The sequence below is a fragment of the Saccopteryx leptura genome, chromosome 1 (genome assembly GCF_036850995.1).
Source record: "Saccopteryx leptura isolate mSacLep1 chromosome 1, mSacLep1_pri_phased_curated, whole genome shotgun sequence".
Classification (NCBI taxonomy): Eukaryota; Metazoa; Chordata; class Mammalia; order Chiroptera; family Emballonuridae; genus Saccopteryx; species Saccopteryx leptura.
In genome coordinates this window covers 88,721,960-88,747,817 of record NC_089503.1, presented here as the reverse complement: position 1 = coordinate 88,747,817, position 25,858 = coordinate 88,721,960, and the positions used below count along the sequence as shown (strand labels likewise).

Genomic DNA, 25,858 nt, shown 5'->3' with positions numbered 1-25,858 from the left:
TCTAAAGATTTTTTAAGAAGCCTACATAACTGGGCCATAATAACTCTACTCCTCAATTTGCTGTCTTTACAATGCTAATCTTCAACATATCTTAAGCTATACCCAAAGACTGATATTTTTTTAAATTCTAAAAAGAAAAGCCCCTGTGTATTTGTAATATTCAGAAATTTCTATAATATGTTTCATAGTATAGTCCTGTGGGGACCTCATAATATGAAGACTTCCATGACAAATATTTCTCAACTCAGAATCAAGAATACCATTAGTTTACTTCCTAATCCAGGAATAGGAGATAATTTTGTCCCCAACTTACGGGACACTCGGCAATGTCCAGAAATATTTTTGATTGCAACAACTGAGAGAAAGGGAGTGCTACTGGCATGAGTTGGTAGAGGACAGATGCTGTTAAAAATCCTAAAATGCACAAAACAGCTTACCCATGACAAATAATACTGTCACCCAATATGTCAATATTGCTGAGTCTAAGAAACCCCAGCTAGGAAATGACCTTCAGAACCATCGTAGCAGTTTCCTCCTGCGGTGGCTACTGGGATAGCGGGAGCTAAGCCAGCTAACCCAGCGTTTGCTTTCCCTTCTTCACTTGTCACCTTCCTCCCTACCAAGTCCCAAAATGCTGCAAGCCATTCTAGATAGTAATGAACATTATTCTAGGAAAGTATCAGAAATGCCAACCAATCCTAATACCTTTCTAGTAGGTAAACCGTTACAAAATTTAACTGTAATACTGTATTAAATCAAGGGCCAAATAGTATTTTATAGGTGAAAAATAGAACATTTCTTACCTTGAATAGACAGCGACATATATATTCATATACCATATGTTTCAATGAGCTGATAAGAGACTGGATCCGCTGTTCTGTATTTTCAGAATCCTGTAGATGGCAATTTGAAAATTTAAAAATCTAGAGGCCTTACCTGTGGTGGTGCAGGGGATAAAGTGTCGACCCAGAATGCTGAGGTCACTGGTTCAAAACCCCAGGCTTGCCTGGTCAAGGTACATATGGGAGTTGATGCTTCCTGCTCTTTCCCCCACCTTCTCTCTCTCTCTCTCTTTCTCTCCCCTCCCTAAAATGAATACAATCTTTAAATAAATAAATAATCTAGAAAATTTATAAAGATTTCAAAAATACCCCACAGTTTAATCACGCTTATAAATTGTTCCTCCGGACTCAAAGATGATTCTGGAACAATTATATTTGGCAATCAAATTTTTAGAAAACTAAACAAATAAGTATCAAATTTGCATGCTAATGCAATCAAGAAAATTGATATCTTTTTCTTTCATGTATGGAACTGTTAAGTAGAAAACTATAGGTTCAAAATAATGTTGCTTGTGCTCAAGTCCATGATTTAATACCTGACCTAATTGTGATTTTAACCTTCATCAGAAATGTAATCTTAATAAACCAGTATAGTATTGTCATCTGGTCAAGCACGAGTAGTCTGTCACTGAGGCATAATTCAACCCCTACCCCGCAAGGAAAACATGATAAAACACCCACTATTCTCTTCCTTTTCTCATAAAACAGGACGTCCTCAACAAAAAAAATCCTTTTTTTTCTAACAGATCCCTTGTACCATCCTTCTTTCTATAAGAACTTTTCATTTTATATACTGTAATCTCTCAGAGAGTTCTTCCACTTGATAGATGTAATGCTGCCCAATTCATGCATCATTTAATAAAGGCAATTAGATCTTCAAATTTACTCGACTGAATTTTGTTGATAGTTAAAGCTTTTATTAAGTGAAAATTATAATCAATTTCCAATTATATTTTACCATACCACTTTGATTCTTACTGGAATTAAAAATACTACATCAGTCTGGGTTAAATCCATCTCATTTCTTAAATTACCATTACCAAAGAAGCCCCAAAACAGTATAACCAAAACCACTGTATAAAAAATTTTCTCATCCTCAAAATAAGAACCTAAGCAACCTTAAATCATGCCCTCCATATTGAAAAAGGATGAACAATAACTTTGATATTGGTGTTGTAAACATTCTTGCACACACCTTTAGTGTTTTTATATGTTTCTGTATTTCCATTGTACACAATTGCCATAATTTGAAAATTGTATTAGTGGTTATTTCTCCTGTGAATTCATGAAAACTGTCTTGGGACTGAACTGGGGGAAGAGGTTGTGAGGGTGGGTCTTTTCCCTAAGAGTGACAGGAGTTTTTATCCCACCTGCGGGAGCACTTGGAGAATACATGCCTTTTGAGTTAAGTCAGACACTGAGCTATAAGCTTTTTTATAGAGTAAAAAACAACCAATATTTTTACTAAGTTTAGTGAGAACTTCTAACCTATTTCTAGTATTCATATCAACTTAGAGACACTGACTTTAACCTGAATATTTTGACTGTGTACTTTCTAAGTAACATATGAAAAAGTTTTAATTCAAAAATAGTATAAATCTGAAGTGAATTATAAATTATCAATCATATATCGTGAACCAACTCTCACAGACATTATATCATTCTTTTTCTGTAAAAATGCTTTTACCAGTACATTTTATAAATGGTATGATCACATTTAACATTTTAAAATTCAAAAGTATTTTTTAAAAATTAAGGACAAAAACAACAATTATTTATTATTTTCTCCCCTGCCTCTTGCAACCTAGTGTCTCATCCATGAAAATATTAATTAGCATGCTAATGAAAACAATAATTTTTGTCCTTTTTGCTCTTTGCTTATATTATATAACCTAACACCAAGAAAAATGTCTGACACATAGTGTGACTGCAATAAATATTAATAGAATCATATTTCCTCAGAAAAACAGACTTAAGTAAACCAACTTGAATATAATATTTATATTTTGTTTCCTAATTTAACTAAAAGAACAAATTACCTCCATATTAGTATTACACCAAACAGAACTATGAAGAATTAGATAAGTTGTGTCTCAAAAATATTTTAGAAAAAAAATGAAAAGGCAGATAATAAATTCAAAATACTTGCAACATATGACAAAGTTTTAATGTCTTCAATATGTAAGAATTTAAAACTGAATTTTAAAAAATATTAATGTACCATGTGATGAAAAAAAATTCACCAAAGAATTAATACAAATATAATATAATCCTACATTTCTTATAAATGATCAAAGACTCGCAAATATAATGGAATGTTTCTCAATTACCTAATAGGACAATTATTCAAAGATATATATAATATAATATCCATTGTTGGTTAAGGTGTAGATGGAAAAAAGAGCTCACTGCATCCGTGTAAGACATCAATAGCATATACTTCCAAAGATTAATTAGACAGTATTTGTGCAAGGCTTAAAATTGTGTATTTTTGGCTCAACTATCCAAGTCTAAGAATTTAAGAAAAATAATTGGAGAAATGAAACACTAAAACAACAAAAACAAACAAAACACTTTAAAATGTCTATAGCTGTTTTAAACTATAACCCCCAAACTTTTTGACACTCTTTCCATCAAGAGGTAACGTCTAGTTCCCAAACCAATAGAATATGGAAGAATGACACTGACACAGGACAGGTAATAAAAGGTGATCCAGCTTCTGCCTTGTTCACTGGAATACACATGTTTGGGGCTCTAAGATACAATATGAGTAATCCAACTCCACTCTGCTGTGGAAGCCAAGTTTCACGGAGAGGTGCAGCACTCAGCAGTTCTAGTCACTAAGTCCTCCCACCCCAGTCACCACATGTGCAAGTGACGCATCTCCCCACCCCCAGACTTCCACTCTCAAGTCTTCCTTATTGAAGCCCCGGACATTGTGAAGGAGAAATAAGCCACCCTTGCTCTGCCCAAACCAAATTCCCTACAGAATCCATGAGTATAAGAAAAATTCATAAGCATAAGTTTTAATCTGCCAAACTTGAGGGTCAAATGATACTTAGAACAACTAACAGGAACAATCTCCACAGAGGAGGTAGTTCAAGTATGAAACAGAATCACTCTCAAAAATATCATGTAGCTTTATATTTATTGACATGAAAGCTGTCTATTTATACTAATAATCTTTTAAGTTTAATTTTTTATTTAAAGACTGATTTTATAGACAGACAAAGAGAAAAAGGGAAGAAGAGAAGGCGGGAGGGGGGGAAGCAGTTCCACTTACTTATGTATTCATTGGTCACTTCCCATATGTGCCCTAACTGGGGATCAAACAAGGATATACAATAAAATTGTAATTGTTGCTTTTCCCAAGTAATGGGATAATGTGGATAACTTCTTACCTTTGTATCTTCCTTTATTTCTGGGTATTTTTAAATGACTATTACTTTTTTTTGTTGTTGTTATTTTTTCTGAAGCTGGAAACGGGGAGAGACAGTCAGACAGACTCCCGCATGCGCCTGACCGGGATCCACCCGGCACGCCCACCAGGGGCGATGCTCTGCCCACCAGGGGGCGATGCTCTGCCCCTCCGGGGCGTTGCTCTGCTGGGACCAGAGCCACTCTAGCGCCTGGGGCAGAGGCCAAGGAGCCATCCCCAGCACCCGGGCCATCTTTGCTCCAATGGAGCCTTGGCTGCGGGAGGGGAAGAGAGAGACAGAGAGGAAGGAGGGGGGGTGGAGAAGCAAATGGGCTCTTCTCCTATGTGCCCTGGCCAAGAATTGAACCCGGGTCCCCCACATGCCAGGCCGACGCTCTACCGCTGAGCCAACCGGCCAGGGCCTGACTGTCTATTACTTTTTTGTTTATACTAAGAAGGTAAATCATTTTTATTATGAAGCTGTCACATTGGGACAGTGTGTTAAGAACATAAAATACAATTAAGGGGCTACTTTCTTTTAAATATAGTTTAAAATTGTTACATGTGTTCTTTTGAAATATAATTATAAACATGTTTGCTTGGGAAATTATTATTATAAATTAATCTTTCTTATTCAGTCTTAGCAACAGGGTTAACCAACAGCATACCTGTTTGTTTTGCAGAGCTCGCTGGAAAAGTCGAAGAAATGCAGCCAAACTAAAACGGTACATGTTATTAATTTTGGACAAGTCAGAGATAATGAAGTACATCCTGCTGGCACTGTCCGCCAGAGGAAGATAGGCATCCCGCTCCTGTGGGTCATTGGTGAGAGGAAAATAAATAAATAAATAAATAACCTCCTGAGTAATAGTGCTTTACTGCCACCTACAGGGCACTGTGCACATATCCAGCCACAGCCTTATTTCTACCTACATCCAACAAAGAAAGATGACAAACCATAGAATTTTATAACTAAAAGAAATAGCATGATCTAGTTTTTATTTTTATAAAACAGAGGAAAATATATTTTAAATATTTCTCTACACCTTGTATTACAAATTTAGAAGTGGTTCATGGGTTGATCTTAATGAGGACCAAGAGCACCTACTAAAGGAAAAGAGTAAGATGGAATGGTGAATAGTCATAATCAGAAAATAAAAGATTCGATTTTCAAGAGAACAGTTTGGATAATTCAAGAGGCTGTCCCTTCAGCAAATAAAAAAGTTAGAACTATGAATATAGTGTGTGGGACTAGAGTCAGCAAGAACGCTGATGGAACTAGAGTGAAGAAGACTGTAACAGGTGGCCACATGAAGGTAATAAAGCACCTAGCATGATGTTATTTTGTTTTTGTAACAGAAACAGAGAGAGGTACAGATAGGAACAGACAGACAGAAAGGGAGATAGATAAGAAGCATCAACTCTTCATTGCGGCTCCTTAGTTGTTCATTGATTGCTTTCTCATATGTGCCTTGACTGGGGTTGGGAGATAGAGCAGAATGAGTGAATCAAGCCAGCAACCTAGGGCTGAAGCCAGCAACCTTGGGCTTCAAGTCAGTAACCTTTAGGCTCAAGCTAGCAACCATGGGGTCATGTTATGATCCCATGCTCAAGCCAGCGACCCTGCGCTCAAGCTGGTGAGCCAGGGCTCAATCCGGATGAGCTCACCTCAAGCCGGCAACCTGGGGTTTTGAACCTTGGGACCACTGCATCCCAGTCTGATGTTCTATCCACTGTGCTAGCCCTCCTGGTCAGGCGCACCTAGCATTGTTTGACATGAGCATAGGAAGAGCCAATAACCACAGGGCTTTGACTCTGCCTGAAGGTAAAGGATGACAGAGATAAGAGGACCATAGATGAAATGGCCTCAAGGTTCTGACTGGAACTCTGAGAAGGTTGTCCATGTCATTCTGATCAAAGGACCAGAATTATAAACATGATACTGTTAAATTATGGGTGTGATTCTTGAATGCCTGTTAAGAAAAAGAACACAAAAAGGCTCAAATTCCTTTTGATATAGAATGAAAGTCATGACATCTGCCAAGTTTAGAGAAAGTGGGGGTAACTGGATTGGAATCAAGCTTGCTCTTTCACAAATAAAAAAAATAATAATACATCATTGTAAAAGGTGAGCAAGGGTTGGAAACTACTGAAATAAAAATGTGAAGTGGGGAAAGAATAAAAGGATGTCAGAGAAGACCCAGTTCAGTTTGGAGCCCGCAAATTCATTACATTAATCTGCTTGGTTGTCTGGTTTTCTTCAAGCAAAGCTCAGTCATTAGAATGTAGGAGAGGAAATACTATATTATAGTGATAGGTGTTGGAGTTTTACAAAAAGAAATACCAAAAAAAAATTTTTTAAAGAATCAAAACCATTTGTAAAATAAAAAAAGTTCATATCATCACAATCACATAGTGATACTACAGGATAAGCAGGTATGAAATGTTTTTAGTGGAAAAAATAGCTTATAGCTTTTAATATATTTAACTTGCCTGGAGTTCCAAGAATGATAAACATGTTTTAACAGTCATGTTCAACATGCTCATTTCAAATTTCAGTACAAAACTACAGCTCTAGAACTTTAGATAACATACCTGAAATCAGTAGAACCTAGCAGGGTAGGTATACTGACCTTACTCTCAAGACCGCAAGATCTCATCACCCTCTCTATAATATTAAGAATTAGACCCAAAGCTCTGGCTTTATGAATAGCTTTCCTTCTTTGCAATCAGCATTCCCTTGAAGTGCTTATTATATATTTAAAATAATATTAACATAACAGTTTAAGAAAACATAGCATACGATCACAAAGGGAATAATTACTTGATCAAGAAAAATTTGGAGTTTGTAAGATTCTTTAAGTGACTCTTGAATATGTGCACTGCTTGCTTTTGTCTGATTCAGAGATTTGATCAAATCCGTATTATCCAAAATATTGCCTTGAGATGTGGCAAGTGTCTGCAAAAAAATTAACAAAGTAATATTAACATTATACATATTAAAATAATCAATTACATAAAGCTCATAGTAACTATCATTAACTTGATGTTTATAAGAACTTATGTTATTTTAAAATAATTTCAACATTTTATAGCCTATAAGAATGATACAGGAAATCTTTATACTATATCATCAAAGCACTGCATATATATTAATTTTATCAATCTTATAGAAAATTACATGTTAAATTATAATGCCCTGCTAGCTTTTAATGCTTTTTGAAATTTTGAGCATGTAAACAAATAATTAGTGAAATAATTCAATATAAAGACAGCATTCATTAAAAACTGCATGGCTTGAACATTATTTCTTAAAATTATCCTCTGAGATATCTATTGTTTTTGTTTGAATCTGAATTTGAAGATATATAGGGATATGTCTTTGACACAACCAAAAACATGCTGAATGTACTATTGATTTTAAAAATGTTACTTATATTCATTAAAGAAAAAAACCTAATATAAAAAATATCCTGAATAAATGTTACCTCTAAAAGAGATTCCTCAAGCTTGGCTAACTGTATTTTCTTATCTTCTTCCTGTTGCAATAGTTTTGTTTTCTGTTCCTCTAAATCAGGTTTTTCATGCTGAATAGTTAAAGCCAAAAGCTTTAAAAAAATTAAGAACAAGGTTATTCTAGTGATAAAGTTCAAAGAAAACAAAACAAAATAAAAACTTCCCACAAACAGACCTTGTATTGACCTATTAAATACTAATTATGATACTATGTACCTCATTTGAATTTTTCTAGTTAAATATATATATAAGACATCTTCACTATTTTTTCTGACAAAAATTATACAGGCTGATGTTAAATAGTACAGAACAGGCACAAAAACTGCATTATTTAGCATTACAATATATCAATAGAATACTTAGTTCTAAAATTAATTACATATGTAAGAACTATCAAAGCTAGAATTTTTTTTTTTGTATTTTTCTGAAGCTGGAAACTGGGGAGGCAGTCAGACAGACTCCTGCATGCGCCCAACCGGGATTCACCCGGCACGCCCACCAGGGGGCGATGCTCTGCTCATCTGGGGCATCGCTCTGTCGCAACCAGAGCCACTCTAGCGCCTGGGACAGAGGCCAAGGAGCCATCCCCAGCGCCGGGCCATCTTTTGCTCCAATGGAGCCTCGGATGCGGGAGGGGAAGAGAGAGACAGAGAGGAAGGAGAGGGGGAGGGGTGGAGAAGCAGATGGGCGCCTCTCCTATGTGCCCTGGCCGGGAATCGAACCCGGGACTCCTGCACGCCAGGCCGATGCTCTACCACTGAGCCAACTGGCCAGGGTCCAAAGCTAGAATTTTTTAATGGCTAAGGATTCACATAAAGAAATAATAGATATCTTACTTAAAATACTATATCAAAATAACAGTGATATATCACTTCACACCCCCTAGTTTGGCTACAACTAAAAAGACAGTAACAAGTATTGGCAAGAATGTGGAGAAAGTGGAATACTCATTCACTACTGGTATGAAAGTAAAATAGCCCCTTTAGAAAATTTGTTCTTCAAAATGTTATTTTAAGATCAAGTACTCCACTAAAAAAAAAAAGAAAGAAAAAGAAATCAATGAATGGTACACTGAATGAATTGCATGGTATGCGAATTAAATCTTAATAAAGCTGTTTCTTAAAAAATGCTGTTGGCCCTGGCCAGCTGGCTCAATGGTAGAGCATCAGTCAGCCTGGTATGTGGAATGTCCTCGATTCAATTACCAGTCAGGGCACACAGGAGAACAGCCCGTTTGCTTTTCCACCCCTCCCCCTCTCACTTCTCTCTCTCTTCTCCTTCCCTCCTGCAGCCATGGCTCAATTAGAGAGAGGAGGCCCAAGGTGCTGAGTATAGCTCCATGGCCTCTGCTTTAGACACTAAAAAATGGCTTCAGTTGCAACGGTGCAAGGGCCCCTGATGGGCAAAGCATCACTCCCTAGTGGGCTTGCCTGGTAGATCCCAGTCAGGGCATATTCAGGAGTGTGTCTCTGCCTCCCCTTCTCTCACTGAATTAAAAAAGAAAAAAATGCTGTGTCCAATTCTTAATTTGAAACTTCTACTTAAGAAATGACAATGGCATTTCATAAAATATATAATTCAAAATCTGCTGAATATCTTCCTTAGTTATCAAGATGTAAATAGCCACTTTCAACAATTATTATGGATAGTTTTTAGATAAAAAGGAGCAATTTCATCAATTAATTCTGCTAATTTTTAAATTACTTGTCAATTTGTTTTATTTATAAGTAGTATCATCAAGTAAGTCAAAAGATAATGTTCAGAAAAATGTATGTGGTGAGCCATATGATATGGTAAGCAAAATATTTTAAAGGAAATTTTAAAATTACAATAAAGTAAAGATTGTAGCAGCTATACATGCTATCACATAAATAGAGAGAAAAAGCCATGGCCAGGTGGCTCAGTAGAGAGAGCATCACCCCAATATGCCAAGGTCAAGGGTTCGATCCCCAGTCAGGGCACATATAAGAAGCAACCTATGAGTGCACAATTAAGTAAACAACAAATCAATGCCTCTCTTTCTCTCCTCCTCCTTCCTGCTCTCTCTTCACTGCTATCTCAAATCAATAGAAAAAAAGAGTAAAATCCACTATTGTCAGATGAATAAAAAATAGAATAGTGTTCAAAAAGTCATGTTATATCTTTAAAGAGAAAAAAAGAGTAAGTATTAAGTAAATGTCTGGACATTTAATTTATTTTGAAATTCATGTAGTTATAACCCATACAAAAGTAAAGTGAATTCAAAGATGCGTATGTTCTGGTGGGGGGGAGGGAGCTAAGTGGGAATGAAAGATCCTCAACTAGCTAAATAGGTCAATTAATAAACTTTTCACATTAAAACTTCATGTTTATCATTAAAATAAGTAAAGTAGCTGATCTTAATCTCTATGATCCTTCCATCTCTTGAGTTCTACTATATATAACAGAAATAGACTTAAACTTATACTGAAAGAATCAGCAATTTTATGTGAGCAACAAATGCAGAAGTCTAACACAAAAGATACATGAAATAAATCCAGATCATTTACTTTAACTTGAAAATCTATTTTCAAAAGCTTTTCAAAAGATTAAAGGCTAACCAGCTATTAAATAATAACTTCCCACTCTAAATAAATAATAAGTATACAAAACTACAAGAACTTTCTAAGGTAAATTATGATAGAGGTATACCTGTCCTCGTAATCCACTTCTTGTTGTAGTAAAGTTAACCTCAGTGACAATGGAAGCTGCATCAGGTGGAATAAAGGGATTTGGGTTTCTTGTTGACAAAAAAAGACGGAATTCTTCATTGTAGTCAATAACTTTGTCCCCTATTTGTACTACATAACGTGGTCCTATTTTTTTAAAATGACATAATTAGTTGGCCTGAATATTCTGTATTTTGCTACATGAAATTAAAAACATAAACTTCTCAAGTTTAAAATAGTGTATAATATAAGCTCATCAATAGAGTCAAAAGATAGCAACAGTTAGGGTACCAAAAATACTATTAACCAGAATGCTTTATTATTTGGCAATTAGGCAAGCAATTATAAGTATTATTCATTAAGATGACCTTGGGATAATGAAGCATCAAGAGTATCTACTTATTTATACTCAATACGGTTCTAATGATAACTATGTTTTATGTTCTGAATTTTTCTGAAATAATAGATTACAGAATACAAAAATTAAAAATTATATACTATTGTCTATTTCAAAATTCATCAGTGATAAAGTATTCATTATATAGTATTGAAGATGTAATACACAGAAACAGAATAAACTGGTAAAAACCTAGGATTATCAACATATGAGTAATTACAAAGTCACCATTAATAACATCAAAAAGGATTTATTCAGACTGCCACCCAGGTAATTCATGACATAACGTTAAACTAAGAAAAATAAAGTTTTGCCTTTTAAAGGAGTACATTCTAAAATAAAAAAAATGATATTCATTATACAACTTATAAAGAGAAATTAAGCAACAATTATAGCCATAACTTATTTTAAACTAAAATCAAATAATTGATTTTTAAGTACAAAATATGTATCTTCAAAGATTATTTTCAAAGGTTAAGAAAAACATTGGAAGGAATTTTTGAGAACACAAGAATAAATTTTAAAGTTTTACTTAAAATTTTTAAGTTAGTGTGAAAATAATTCACAAGCACTTTGTGATAGAGGAAGTAAAAATATGCAAAAAATATCAAAATTATATTGAACTTTAATCATTATTGGAGAAATACAAATTTAAAAGCCAAATGTAACACTTCTACAATAACTGGAATGATTCAAGAAAACTTATGCAAAACAAATGCATAGAAACCGAACTATCATGACATCCTCCTACTCAAACCTCTAAAAACTAATGAAAAGGAAACATTTTATGGCATCCCCAAAAAATGTCACATCACTTACAAGGTGCAAAAACTAAAACAGCAGGTGATTTCTCAACACTAGTGACAGAAGCTAAGAGACAATGGAATAAAACATTAAAGTGCTAAAGAAAATAGCTTAATCCCGAATTCTGACAGATATAAAGAAATATCCTCCAAAAAGAAAAGAAAAAGAAGTTTGTTTCCACTGGGCCTTCACTAAAGAAAATAAAAAAGTAAGTCCTGACAAAAGGAGGCTAAATGAGCAGATAAATGAGCAGATAAATGAAAGAAATACTGGGAGAACTTAGGAACACTAGAGGGTCAGTATCTATAAATCTAGATTTTAAACACAATTGTCATGTGGAGCAGGACAATGTATTATAACAATAATGCAAAGGCAGACAGGGGTAGATAGAGTTCAAGGGCAGTTCTGGCAAAGTGGCAAAGTATTTACTTGTATTAAAATAAGCCAAAGATGTGTATTATTATATGTAGAGTAACCATTAAGAATTTATTTTAAAAATTGATCTAAAAATCAGGTTAATTAGAAACCCATATCCATTATTGAAAAATTATTTATTAAATTACATTACAAATAGTAAGACTGCATGGTAAATAAAATTGCAAAATCAAACTATATACCACTGATGAGGGGCTCACTTTATAAACAGGACCAACAAAAACCTGACAGTAAAAGAATGGAAAAGTTTTACCATGCAAATACTATAACTCCTGAGTCCATACTCAAACACAACATGGAAATGAAAAAACCACGTGGACTGAAGTGATCATGAAAAATACTTTTGAAATTTATTATTAGTAAAACTTGAATTATTTGCCAACTACATCAGCCTCTTTCTCCACAGCTGCCACATGGCTAGCTGATCCAGTGTCTTCAGTTCTTTACCAGCTGCAGAGTGCCACATGCATTTTGCATGGGCTGAACAACTAGGCATATAGGAATTAGCAAGTAAAAAATAATGAGAAATCGAGGAGGAACTCTACCTGGTTTTTATTTTTTTACCGTATGTATTTGAAGAATTTTTGAACAGCCTAAATTTGAGGAGAAAAAGCATGTTCTATTCCCATTACTTATACCTGCTTTTACCTCAGTAGGTAGAAAAGCAGTTCACATTGCTTAGATTAAAGACACTGGGAGGTAAGTGAAATTGGACACTGTTTTATGTGGATCTAGGACAACCATCCTCTGTCCCCAAAGGAAATGTAGGATGTCAAAATGGCAGTTCACAAGGAACTTAACACTCTGGAAAAGGACAATCTGAAGCATACTCAAGAACAACAGACTTCAACTAATGTGACATGAAGGTAATCCAACTTTGGGAGAAAGGCAAAAAAAGTAAGGTAGGGCCAAGTCAATTTCCTTTTAATAATTATAAAATAAGCAAATTGACTCAAATACTCCTGAACTATCTGGAATAGTGGTTCATAATGTGACTCAATCATAATGCGGGATATATCACTTTTCACCAGATCCACCTTCTCAGACCTTGTCAACAGCCATTCTCAGACAGTGCCATAGATACTGCTAAACCTGACACCAATCAGGGGTTTATATTTAATGAGCCCTCAAGGGCCAGAATATAGACTAAGGAGAGTCAAATCTAGTTGGCACTAAAGGTTAATTTCCACTCCCCTGCCCTGAAAATATCATAAGAGATAGCTGAACAGATCACAGTCAGCACCAATGAAGAACAGACTGAGACCAGACTGAACTGTGGAAGGTAACTCCAGTTACATAGGCAAAGTCCCATTACTAGCATTCTTTTCACAACATATCAACCAATGCCGGGCCAGACATTCTGACTTGTGGGATAAAAGGTAATCAACAAACAAGCATGCTTTGCTATTTCTTTGCACTGCCTCATTTTCTCCAATTTTCTATTTAAACCCTGTAGTGGTACCAATGTGTGTGATCTAAATATGTATATGCATATATATATAAGTACATGTTTATGCATGTGTATGTATACACTTTGCATGATACACTTTGCATTACTTTCTTATTGACAAAGTCTGGGTTTAGATGCCTGTGAAGAAAAGAGGTTAAGCATCAGTCAAGAGACCACTAATCTTAGAAACACCTGCTTGCAAGGTAAGCCCACAACCAGAATCTGAGAATTTGGATTTTGGGAGGATTCTTATCAATCCCACATCACCAGAGTATCGCACTGTGCTTAAACTATTTATGAATATATAAAAATGGTGGTTTATGGGTGTTGGATGAGTAGCGCGATTTAGAGCATCATTCCAATATGCCAAGGTTATATAGGGTTCGAACTCTGATCAAGGCACATAAGAAGCAACCAATGAATGCATAAATAGGTAGAATGAAAAATTGATGTTTATTTCTCTCTCTCTCTCTCCCCCTTTTCCTCTTTCTCTCTCTCATTCTCCCTCTTTCCCTCTTCTTCTCTACCAAAAATCAATCAATAAAAAAAAATTTTTAAAGTGGTTTATAATGAATACCTACTTTGCTCAGGGGAGTCTGGAAATTTGCTATGTGCCAGGAAGAATGTGTTTACAGAATCAGCCTCTAGTAAAAACTCTGGGCGCTGAGTCTCTAGTAAAGTTTCCTTGGTAGATAACATTTCATAAGTGTTGTCACAACTCAGGGCTGGGGAATTCAGCACATCCTCCATGACTCCAATGGAGAAAGACTCTTGGAAGCTTGCACCTGGTTTCTTGACTCCAGACTTTACATTATGTGCCTTTTCTCTCTGCTGACCTTGCTTTTAATCCTTTCCCTGAAATAAATTTTAGCTATTACTGTAACTATGCTGGGTCCTGTGAGTCTTCCTAATAAAACACTGTGACAAGGAAGAGTCTTAGAGACCCCCCAACACAGTGACTCTTCAAAAAAGTCACCTCAAAACTGTGTTTACTTGCTGTTACTATTAGATTCTAATAACATTACCATCACTCCCCCAAAAAAGTTTTTGTTTCCTGAGATTCAGTGGCAAGACAAAAGTCAGTTATGAAGTTAATTACTTTGAAAAATTTTAAAATAATTACTGTCTGAAGTCTGTCAAATACTTACCTTGAGCAACCAGGTCTCGTCTCAATAATGGATAAAGAACAGGTTCTACACCATCCACCTCTTGTATGATAAGGGTTTTCCCAAAACGTACTGCCAGCTCAAGAGCTGTGATAAAGTTATTATCCTAAGAGAAAAAAATGCAAATTAATTTCTTTATTTCCTTAATATTTAAAAAAAGCCATACAGATAAATAAAAATATAAACAGGAACACTATAAATATTTAAAAATTTGATATGCATGTTAGCAATTCAAATGATTTATGATTTTTTTTCTAGTTATAAGTATTTGGCAATGAATCGTTTTAGTTGAATAAATTATCAAATAAATTTCGTAAATAATTTAAATAACCATATAAGAAAAATAAGGATTTTTACATTAACAATAAAAATCCTTTTTTCAATCTTCCATTACAATTAAAAATTGATGCAGAAATAATTTTTCAAATTCTATATACACTAAGTTACTGATCCAACTCTTAATATGAACTACTTTGATTATATTCAAAATCAAACACTGGCTGGAAGAAGAAAAGATGATAAATATAGTAAACTTTTCTTTATATAGTAGGCCTAATCATGATGAAATGAACCTTTAGACAAAATTCTATAACCATGCAAAAATTTCCAAGCTTTATGGCTAGGAAAAGAGCAGTTTCAAATACCATTCTAGACCTCCAACTGTGGTTAAAATAAATATCTGAAGTAATAATTATTTAAGATATCCTACTGCATAGCTTTGACATTAAAGTATTATATGTATTATTGAATTTACAATCATTCTTAGCACAAATGAAGTAAATATCCCCATTTGATAAGTGAAATACATTTTAAAGAGGTAATTTTTCAATCACCTGAAGAATAGTTATAAAAATTAATCATACACTAGGCCTTTCTTAAAATAATAATAATAACCTGGCTAAGAATAATTTCCTTGGAAACATAAATTTAAATATGACAGTGATAAGTCATAACCCAAAAGAATATGATTAAATTTCATTGACAATATGTCAAATCTTAGGACACATCAAAGATATTTTTGGTGAGTTACACAAGCAAGAAATTATAAGAGACACTGAGAGAAACAGCAAGTATACAAAAAGCCTAGGGGGCTTTCTCAAAGCCAAATTATTAACTCTTATTACTATAAGATCTTATACTTGCGCCTTCAATCACAATTTAGTGTAAATGCTCATTACTTGTTTCTCTAACCTATTAGACTGTCATCTCCACAAGGGCTGGAACTGTGACTATTTTACTCTCCATTAAATTCCCAGGACTTAAATCAATGCCCTGCACTTACAAAGATACAAACAAATATTCTTATCTAATTTCACAAACTAGAAAACTGAAGCTAAGAGAGTTATATTTCTTTCCCCATGTCCCATAGCAAGTAAGTTAATAGGACTCAGCTCAAAAAACGTTATCTGATTACAAACACAGAGTTCTCTTCTAACACGCCATTACCTAAGATATAAGTTATACACACCTGCTGGTTAATAACTTCCAATCGTGAATCTTTCAAATGTGTTTTTAACCATTCTGTAGCTTGGGAGGAAGGGTCTATAAGAAATGGGCATACTCGACTCTAGTTCAAAAAGAAATTATAAGCTTTTATTAAATGGATATAATTTCCTAAAATTTATTAATCAATTACTGAGTTAGTTTTTCTTTTAGGCTTTGGATAATATAAATATACAACCATGAGGAAGAATTAAAGGCACAGTTTTTAGCTTCATGAGAGGACACATTAATAAATTTTAGAGTGATTAGTAATTAATATTAGGTAATTAAATTTAACCACAGTAAAGTAAGCATAGTCTTATTTACTACACAGTAACAATGTTATAAAGCAGTACATAGTTCATATTATGAAAGAAGTGTCCTAGAAGAAAAAAATCACATAGTTTATAATTTAAGACTTAATAACCTAGGAATTAAATACATTACAGAATACCCTGCACTAATTAAACTCTGAAACAAACAAAGTTAGAAATGAGTGAAAGTGCCCAATGCCCAGTGCTACTTAGCAGTTGAAAGGAAGCCAACTATATATATATATACACACACACACACACACACACACATATGTACCTATATGTATACATAGATATGTATTTATATATATAAATGATCAATTTATATATGGATAAATATATAGTAAATTTAAAACTCATCTAATAATCATTGTTACCTAGTATATCGGTGTTAGATAACAATAGCTGACCTAACTTTTCTTAAATGTTCACATTCAAAAATTGTAATATAGTTGTGTGCTATAGGGATAACAGTAAAGTCAAACAAAAACTTAGAACTGAGATGAGAGCAAGATGTTTTCAGTAACATATCAAGGAGGCAGGTAATGGGGACCATGTGCCCCAGGGACAAAGAGAATTTTACTAGCAATTTTGTTTAAAATCACCAGCATGTAGTAATAACAAAGAGCGGATTGAGTTTAGAACAGCTCTATCATTGTTTTAAAATTCTCTCCAGGTGATACATCCGCTTTCTGCTTACACCCAGAATGGACTGCTCCCAGCCCAGTTCCCTTGGTGTCACCACTGTGGGATCTTCACCCAGAATCTGTTACGAAAAGTTTCACTTATTACTCCATCATATAAATCTGCTATTCCCACAAAATGAGAGGGTTAGCAAAGATCCTCTTAAGTATGAAACATACTATAGCTAGGTTTTAGATCTTTTTTTATGTTAGCATTCAATGGCAAGCATTTCACCAGTTAACGAGATTTTGTCTATCCATGAAAATAAATATTTTAATTTTTTAAAAAAGTTCTTACCCATGATTTCAAACCAATGATCTGATGCAGTTAAAAAAAAAAGATAAAATTTCATGTTTTTAGTGCAAAAAATAGTCTTAAGAATTTGAAAGAGTATTTATAAGTTCATAAGTTTGCATTCATTTATTTATACTTCCACAGAGAGATTTAGATAAAATCTCTAAGGCATATTTTAGGTCTGTGTTTCATAATTAACAGTGTTAACAAATTATAGTAGATCCAAAAATGCCAAACTTTTATTCATTCAGCTACCATATGTTGTACAACACCACAGGAAGAAAGTGTGAGCGATCAGAACTTAACAAGATACATCCCATTACACTTAATGACGTCACATCCAATAAAGAATCAAAATAAAAATTTTATAATGAAAAAGTACACAATATTCTAAAGAATCACAGGTGAAGTTAGGAGAAGCTGCTAGGAAGCAATTCAAGTCAAACTAGAAAGAGAAATTGGACTTAGTATGGCAAAGAGGTGAAAAACATTTCAGGCAAATACGACAGTATGATGGAGAGAGGATAAAGAGCCTGCGCACATTTGGAAAACTAACAGTAGTTTGGCACACTGGAGTAAAAAAGAAATGCAGGCAGAGATGCTGTATATCAAATGGCAGGAGTAATCACAGCCTTTCTGATCACAAAGAACTTTTCATGTCATTTTTAAGGATAATGAAATTTTTATATTTCAGGGAATTGAAAGTACTTAAATATATTAATCTAGGGACTATCATGATCAGATTAACAATTAGAACTATCACTACAACATCAGTAAAGGAAGTGATACTGAGGGCAACGGACTAACTGGTCTAATAATGTATTTATCCAGGTACAAAATAATGACAACCTAAATGAAGCCACTGGCAGTGGATGTGGTTAGAACACAACAAAACCATTACATCCTTGAAAACAGATTTCACAAGACTTGTTGAATAAGTAACTAAATATAAATTTCAGTGAGAATACATTGCAGATTTTCAGCTTTCATTACTGTGCCAAGATTGTGACATCTGCACCAGTAGAAAATAAGTGAGAAGCAGTTTATAGGGAGTAGGGGGGAAGAGAAAAATTATTAGAGTGGCTAGCATCTTTTCTACTCACTGTATTTCTGATTAGATTATCAATCATCAAGCACTACACTCATGGGGCGAGCAAGCGACTCAAGCTACCAATTAGAAACCTTTTGGGGTGATGACAAATGTACTAAGAAACAAGAAGGGAAGAGGGCAGAAGGTGAAGACATATCTTTAGTCTGGAAACATACATTCTGATAATGGAAGTCTGAAGTCACCAATAACACTCCTTAACCAGGGTTGAGAGAACCTGAGAATGAATCCAGGTCTTCAAATGGAGACCAAGAGTGATGTCCTGGTAAAACCATTTGAATCCTAAAGCCAGTCCCAATTTTCTGAACACCTCAGTTCTTTAAAGGCATCAGTTCCTTTTTTCTTTCTTTTTTTTTGCTTAAATGTCCTGTACTTGACCACTTAAAGATTCTCCACTAAAATAATACTAATATAATAATGATGATGATGATGATGATGATTAATAAAGAGACAGAGCTTGAACTAGCTAGAAAGGGAGCTCCAGGTAATATTCTTGGGAGGAGGGGAGATTGGACATAAGATATTTATGAAAGAGATTATTTTAAAATATCTAGGATATTCTATACTATTATTTTTATTTTTAACACCTGTGAGAGAATAGAAACATTTTATAAATAAAACTAAGATGAGCTAAGAATTACAAAATAGGAATAATGCAGAATTAATAAAGTAAACATATACAGAAACATACATGTGCACAGGTATGAGAGGCAGTTTTATAGCACAGACTGGGTAGATGGCAGAGTTTGAATCTTAGCTCTACCATTTGACAGCTATGTGACCTTGGACAGCCTTAACCCTTCTCTGCTTTAATTCCTGTATCTACAAGATAAGGCTGATCTGAAAATTCAATGAGTTAAGTATTTAAGTGTTTTACCTGTAAAAATTCTTAAATAATAATATATGCACAACACAGTAAGTACTACATGTATTATTATTATTTATTTATGATTTATTTGGAGAAAAAACACAATTCCCTATGTAATTTACCTTCATAATTTCATATTCTTTAGGCTAATACTAAATTAGTTTGCATTTCCTCATCATATATTGAATGGCAAGAAGGAAAAATAATCTCAGAAATTCTAAGTGGTTTAAAAAAATTAATTTGAAATGGAACTTATATACAATAAAAATCAAGTACTCAATATATCTCTTCCCAAGAAAAATAATGCTGCAAGATTAAAAAAAAAACAAGGTAATACTATACAGTGATATTTAAATTAATCATATTCCATCTTCTTTCACTCACACTTTTCTATAGTTTCTAATCACCTTATACTCTCTCCATTCTCCACTGAATCCTACAGAACTAAAAATGTCATATAATTATAACTATATTACTAAAACTAGAACACTTTTAAGAGTAAAAGGAAAACTATTAATAATTATATCACAACAATATGCATAAATCATAGCAATCCAGGACATGTGGTCATCATGACCAAGCTCTTTCCCTGCTCTTCAAGGACATAGGTCACATAAGCTTTCACCTATTCTAATAAAACTAATTCTTGTTTCAAGGCCAGTGATGGATAATTATTTGGCTATTTCCTCTCCCAGACAATGCATGCACTTCAATATTTAGCTTAACACAAATATGAGACTTTGAAGCATCTTTGTAAGACAAATAAAGGAATAATTTTGACACAATAGGCTTTTCGTAGCACCAATACATTGGTGACTACTGCCTTAAATGTGGGAAAGCCTCCACCGAGAGGGAGACTCAGAGAAGCTCTAGTAGAGTTACCAAGGAGATGTGATATGTGGTTCAAAAAAAAAAAATTCATTACATTTAGCCTTTTCTTCTCAGAGAAGACTTCACAGAAATCCAATTTGTATACTTAGAGATCTAATTTCACATACACCATGTGGTGATGTGAATAAGATGTTAACGATATGTGCTATTCGATCACACCCTGAACCATAATAGCTTATTCTAAATCTAGTATACTTCATAATTGAGACACAGCGTTGACTATAATGGCAAAATCATTTCAACAAAATAATTAATTATCCTAACAAATTTTCCAAATGGTTTTTGGTTTGATATATAAATGCATATAACTATCTCTAAGAAATCTGGAAATATTAAATATAAATCTAACCTTATTAAAATTAACTTCAAAAACAATTTCTCTTATATTTACATTTATAGATAAATCAGAATACAAAAGTAATTTTATAAGAAAAATTAAATTATCCTCAGTAAAAATAAATTGTGATAAATATGTTATCTAAAAGCTCATTACTATTGCCAAATTACTTACAAAATAAAAAAAAGAAGAATATTTATATGGTGTTTTTTAAATCTGGAAATGATTGCTTTCTTATATTATTGAAAAAGAAAATATGAGTTGATTATAAATTCTTGGAGAAGGAATAAAGCATAAAAATCACATAGTTTATAATGATATAATGAATTTATTTACATATACATTTAGAATTTCAGATCTGTGATTCTAGTGTGAATAATAAAAGATCTTAAAAAATAAATTATAGAACAAGTCAAACCAAATTAAAAGAAGACAAAACTACTTAATCTTTGATCAACAACTTATCTACTGGTAAGATACCAGTGTAATAAACCAAAATATATCAGCTGATTAATAAGACTAATCAAACTAAATTATCCAGGAATGAACATACACATCTAAAATACTATACCTATGTTACCTAAAGAGGAGCATTTAGTGTTCATGTTTTCTTTGAGACTTTGGAATTATGGAATAAGGAAATGTGTGGGGACAGAGAGAAGGGTTTGCAGAGAGGAAAGAGAAAATGGATATTATGAAATATAAACTTTTAAGATAGAAAGAAGAGGGAAGAAATCATATTTTTCAAGGGAAAAAAATATCTTCCAAGCTCTAGAACAGAATGGTAAACTAAGTTAATGGTAAAAATCAAACTTCATTCAAAGAAATGACCTGTTTGTATACATGATTAAAATGTTTTTCACATTCGCTGCTAATAAGGTTATAATAATTTCAAGTTTAAATGATTTTTGAAAAACACACACTATGTGAAAGGACAATTTTCCAAAATATGCATATGGTCATATCTAATGTATAAGCCAAAACTTATTTCATTCACTTTGTATAACTTTATTTTACAAAACAAAATAAAAACATAAAATCAAACATGCTAGATGAAGAAACTATACAACCATTATTACTAAAATATTTCTATTATTAGGGAGTGCAATTTAGAATATTTTGTCAACAAAATAAAGCCACTACAATAAAAAATGATTATACTAAAAATTATAGATTCACAACCTGAATTATAAATGGACTTCCATTAGCAAAATATTTTCACTTTTATGTAAATAGGAGAAAAATGGGAAAGCCAAAGAAATTAAAGAAGGTACTTCCTGGAGCAACATTCAAAAGAAATACTTATAATGAAAAACCTAAAATTGATTAATTACCTGTAAGATAACTATAGCATTTTCTATGGAAAGGTCATCTGATGGTAGGCCTTCACTTTTCCAAATTAACTGCTCACTTTCTGTACAAAGAAATCTCCTCAGATCAAATTCTGTCAAATTAAAGATATCAGTAATACTTCAGTATAACAATCTTGCAATGACAAGAGGATACAACTAATTAAAATATACTCAAATAAAAACATCATAACCACCTTAAATATTAAATCCATTCTTCCCTATTTAGTATAAGAAGCTAAAGAGAAAATAAGTTTACAAAAAAAAGTGCAAAAAAATCAGAACTTAGTTAATTTACATATTATCTATTAAATAAACGTTTCACAACTATAATAATTTGTGAAAAGTATAAAATTCACTAGTAATTTTGCGGTTCCTGAATCTCAAGATATAAAATTACTGTAAAAAATTAAAGTAATAAGCCCTGGCTGGTTGGCTCAGTGGTAGAGTATCAACCTGGTGTGTGGATATCCTGCATTCAATTCCCAGTCAAGGCACACAGGAGAAGTGCCATCTGCTTCTCCACTGTTCCCCCTCTCGTTTCTCTCTCTCTCAGTCTTTCCCTTTCTCTTCCCCTTCAGCAGCTTGGCTCGATTGGAGCGAGCTGGCCCAGGCGCAGAGGATGGCTCCATAGCCTCCACCTCAGGTGCTACAAAGAGCTCGATTGCTGAGCAATGGAGCAATGCCCCAGATGGGCAGAGCATCGACCCCTAATGATCTTGCTGGGTGGATCCCGGTTGGGGCTCATGCAGAAATCTGTCTCTCTGCCTCCCTCTTCTCATTGAATAGTAAAAAAAAAAATTAAAGTAATAAAATATTTAACTGCATAATGCAATATCAAAAATAATTCATTGGTCTCAGTTTCATAGAGTTATTTTATGAACAGAAGAATCATTATCACAAAACAAGTCTCGGAACATATTTAGAATTCAACAAATCTAAAATAGTTCTGGTATGTTTTAACTTACAGAAAATTTTTATCATTTTAAAAAAGTAAAATGACAAAAAAGATACATATTATATTGAAATTTCAAATTTATGAATAACTAAATACTAACTTTCAAGGCAAGTTGCCTTGGTCCATTCTTCCAAACAGGTCTTTCTCAGATCCTCAGGAGCCGCAGAAAGATACGTAATAAAAGCAGCAGCTAGTTGAGCTCTTTTAGGAAGGGTAGCTAACTCTTCTGCTATCTCTGCAACCTGGAAAATCAAGAGAGAGAAAGAGTGATGTGTGGATACATTTTAATATGGAAAAAATAACAACTGCATAAATTAGAGTTCTGACTATAAAAAAAATCATTCATAGGTTAAAAATAATAATCCCTATCTTGAATTCAATTGTCAACATGTAAAAATATCAACAAGACCTTTGATCCTGCCAAATTAAACAAATGTAAGAAACCCCAATATATTTGCAAAGATATGTATTTTGTCATTGAAAGTTCCTAATGATTTTAACAAAAGCAGAACTTTTATCCCATAGTTAAAAATGTACTGTGAATCAGCATCACTTCATAAAATACAATTAAGATACAGAGAACATGAACAAAGGCATAAAACAAATCATTGAGACCCATCAGTTAAAAGCATAGTGAGGCTAGCACATATACTTGAGCAGAAAGGGTAGTAATACAAAAGTAATGAAAAAGAGAGGGAGAGTGATTGGAGGGCGAAACATTGTGAAAGGTCTCCCATTCCCTGTGAAGGAACTTATATTTTAACCTATGGTAATAATGAGCCACTGAAAGTGTTTAAACAGGGCAGTGAGTGATGTTGTAGACTACGTTTTAAAAAGATAATTAAACTGACAAATACAAAATGAACCAATGAAAGGGTCAGAGTGGAGTGAGCTATGCTGGGAGATTCAGGATCAAAAAAGAAAAGAATTGGCATTAAGGATGAAAGACAAATAAGAGAGATATTTGCAAATGGATTAGGACAAGTAAACAAAGAAGAATTTAAGACAACCACATATTTTTCATTTTGATGCCTACAAGAAAGAAGCCTATGAAAGATAAGAAATAAAAGAGAGGTGGGATAAGAAAATCAGTTAATTTAGACATGTTTGACTTCGCAAGACATTTAAATGCAAATATCTAAAGTATAGTTGGAAATACAAATTTAAAACTCAGCAGTCCAGAAATACAGCTCTGGTCAGCATCATAATATAGGTGACATTCTTCTGGATGAAATAACCCCTGAATAGTTGCAAAGAAAGGAGTTGAGGGAGGAATACTGAGGCCAATCAGACACTGGATGAGCAGATGAGGAGAATGTGGTGAGGTAAGGAATCCAACTTGTTAATGAAAAACAAACAAACAAAAACAAGAGATAACACTTTAATAGAGCATGTCAAGAAGAAATAAATGGCTAACAGTGTCAAATCCTAAGATTAGTGTCCTGGTAAAGGTAGGTTGAAAATATCTCTAAAGAATACTCCATTTTCCAGCATTGTTTTTCATCCCTGCCTTTCCCCTCAGTCACTTAAATGAAAAAGTGGAACAGGTTGCTTCATCTAAAATCCATTTATATAAAGATTTGTTGCTTAAAGATTAATTCACATAACAGCCATTAATATTTAAATCATTTACGCAAAGCCAACTGAAGTTAATGGATATTTCTCTCCATTTTATTCTTTTAACAAATATATTACATTATAGAATCCTGTATTTTAAAGAAAGCTTTTTTATGATCTTTCTCTCTCAAACGAACCTGTGCATTCCATCTCTTGTGTTCTCTGTCAAGCTGATTAATTAAGACTTCTGCAGCTTTAATTGTCTCTTGTGCTTTTCTTAATTCAGTTTCAAGTTTGGCAGCCTCTGAAGTCCTGTTCTGAAATCTATGAAAACATTAAAGAAAAATAAATTTAAGCGAGATTTGATTAAATTAGCCATGGGCAGTAAAGTGAACTTTTATATGAAAATTTCATTAATAATAATATAATATTTGTGTTCAAAATATCATTAATAGAACAGGCACATATACCAATATATGTTTTTGTGTGTGCGTAGAATTCTCACAGGGTGTTCATCTACGGTACAAATTTCTCCACATGACATTCAAAACCCTGTCATTAGATTGATCCAATTAATATTTTCAGTGTTGTTTCCTTCTATTTCAGCCCAGCAAAACTATATGTAAACACTATAGTATTTATTCTCAGAAACTGTACCATCCTGCATCTGCTGTGCCCTTCTTCAGTATGTTCCATTTGCCTTGCTTATCCCTACCTCACTCCTCACTTTCATCCTTTTAAATACCTAGTTATCAAAAATATAAGGATTAAGCAAGCAAACAAACAAAAAAACCCTCACAGACACAGACAGCAGTATGGTGATTACCAGAGGGAAAGGGGGAGGAGAGAAGTAGAGGAAGGTATGGAGGATAAATTGTGATGGACAGACACTTGACTTGGGGTGGTAAACACAGTGCAATGAACAAATGATTTGTAGAACTGTACACCTGACACTTATATAATTTTACTAATCAATGTCACTCCAATAAATCCAATTAAAATTAATGTAAAAATTAAATTAAAAAACTATATAAATAAAAATTTTAAATTCACCTCAAATATGCAGTCCATTATATATTTTCTCCCTATATGCCCATTCACCAAAGTTTTTTTTTTTATTCATATTTTTTCTGAAGCGAGAAGCGGGGAAGCAGACAGACAGACTCCCACATGTGCCACAGTGGGATCCACCCAGCATGCCCATCAGAGGGCGATGTCTGCCCATCTGGGGCATTGCTCCATTGCAACCAGAACTATTCCAGTGCCTGAGGCAGAGGCCATGGAGCCATCCTCAGCGCCTG

At 33.7% G+C, this 25,858-nt stretch overlaps 1 protein-coding gene across 4 annotated transcripts in view; it reads right to left on the bottom strand.

Annotated features, from left to right (window-relative positions):
* Positions 1–25,858, bottom strand: part of DYNC2H1 (dynein cytoplasmic 2 heavy chain 1) — a 320,182-nt gene that overhangs the window by 158,972 nt on the left and 135,352 nt on the right. For 3 of the 4 annotated variants that reach the window (XM_066371476.1, XM_066371494.1, XM_066371505.1), the window contains exons 61-71: positions 24,755–24,881; positions 23,101–23,242; positions 22,028–22,137; positions 17,493–17,513; positions 16,184–16,282; positions 14,698–14,821; positions 10,447–10,610; positions 7,749–7,868; positions 7,085–7,219; positions 4,929–5,072; positions 804–893 (exon numbers count right to left, since the gene is read on the bottom strand). In XM_066371476.1, coding sequence (XP_066227573.1) covers positions 804–893; positions 4,929–5,072; positions 7,085–7,219; positions 7,749–7,868; positions 10,447–10,610; positions 14,698–14,821; positions 16,184–16,282; positions 17,493–17,513; positions 22,028–22,137; positions 23,101–23,242; positions 24,755–24,881 — 1,276 coding nt within the window. The remainder of the gene's footprint in view (positions 1–803; positions 894–4,928; positions 5,073–7,084; positions 7,220–7,748; positions 7,869–10,446; positions 10,611–14,697; positions 14,822–16,183; positions 16,283–17,492; positions 17,514–22,027; positions 22,138–23,100; positions 23,243–24,754; positions 24,882–25,858) is intronic. The other variant, XM_066371485.1, reaches the window with a different exon arrangement.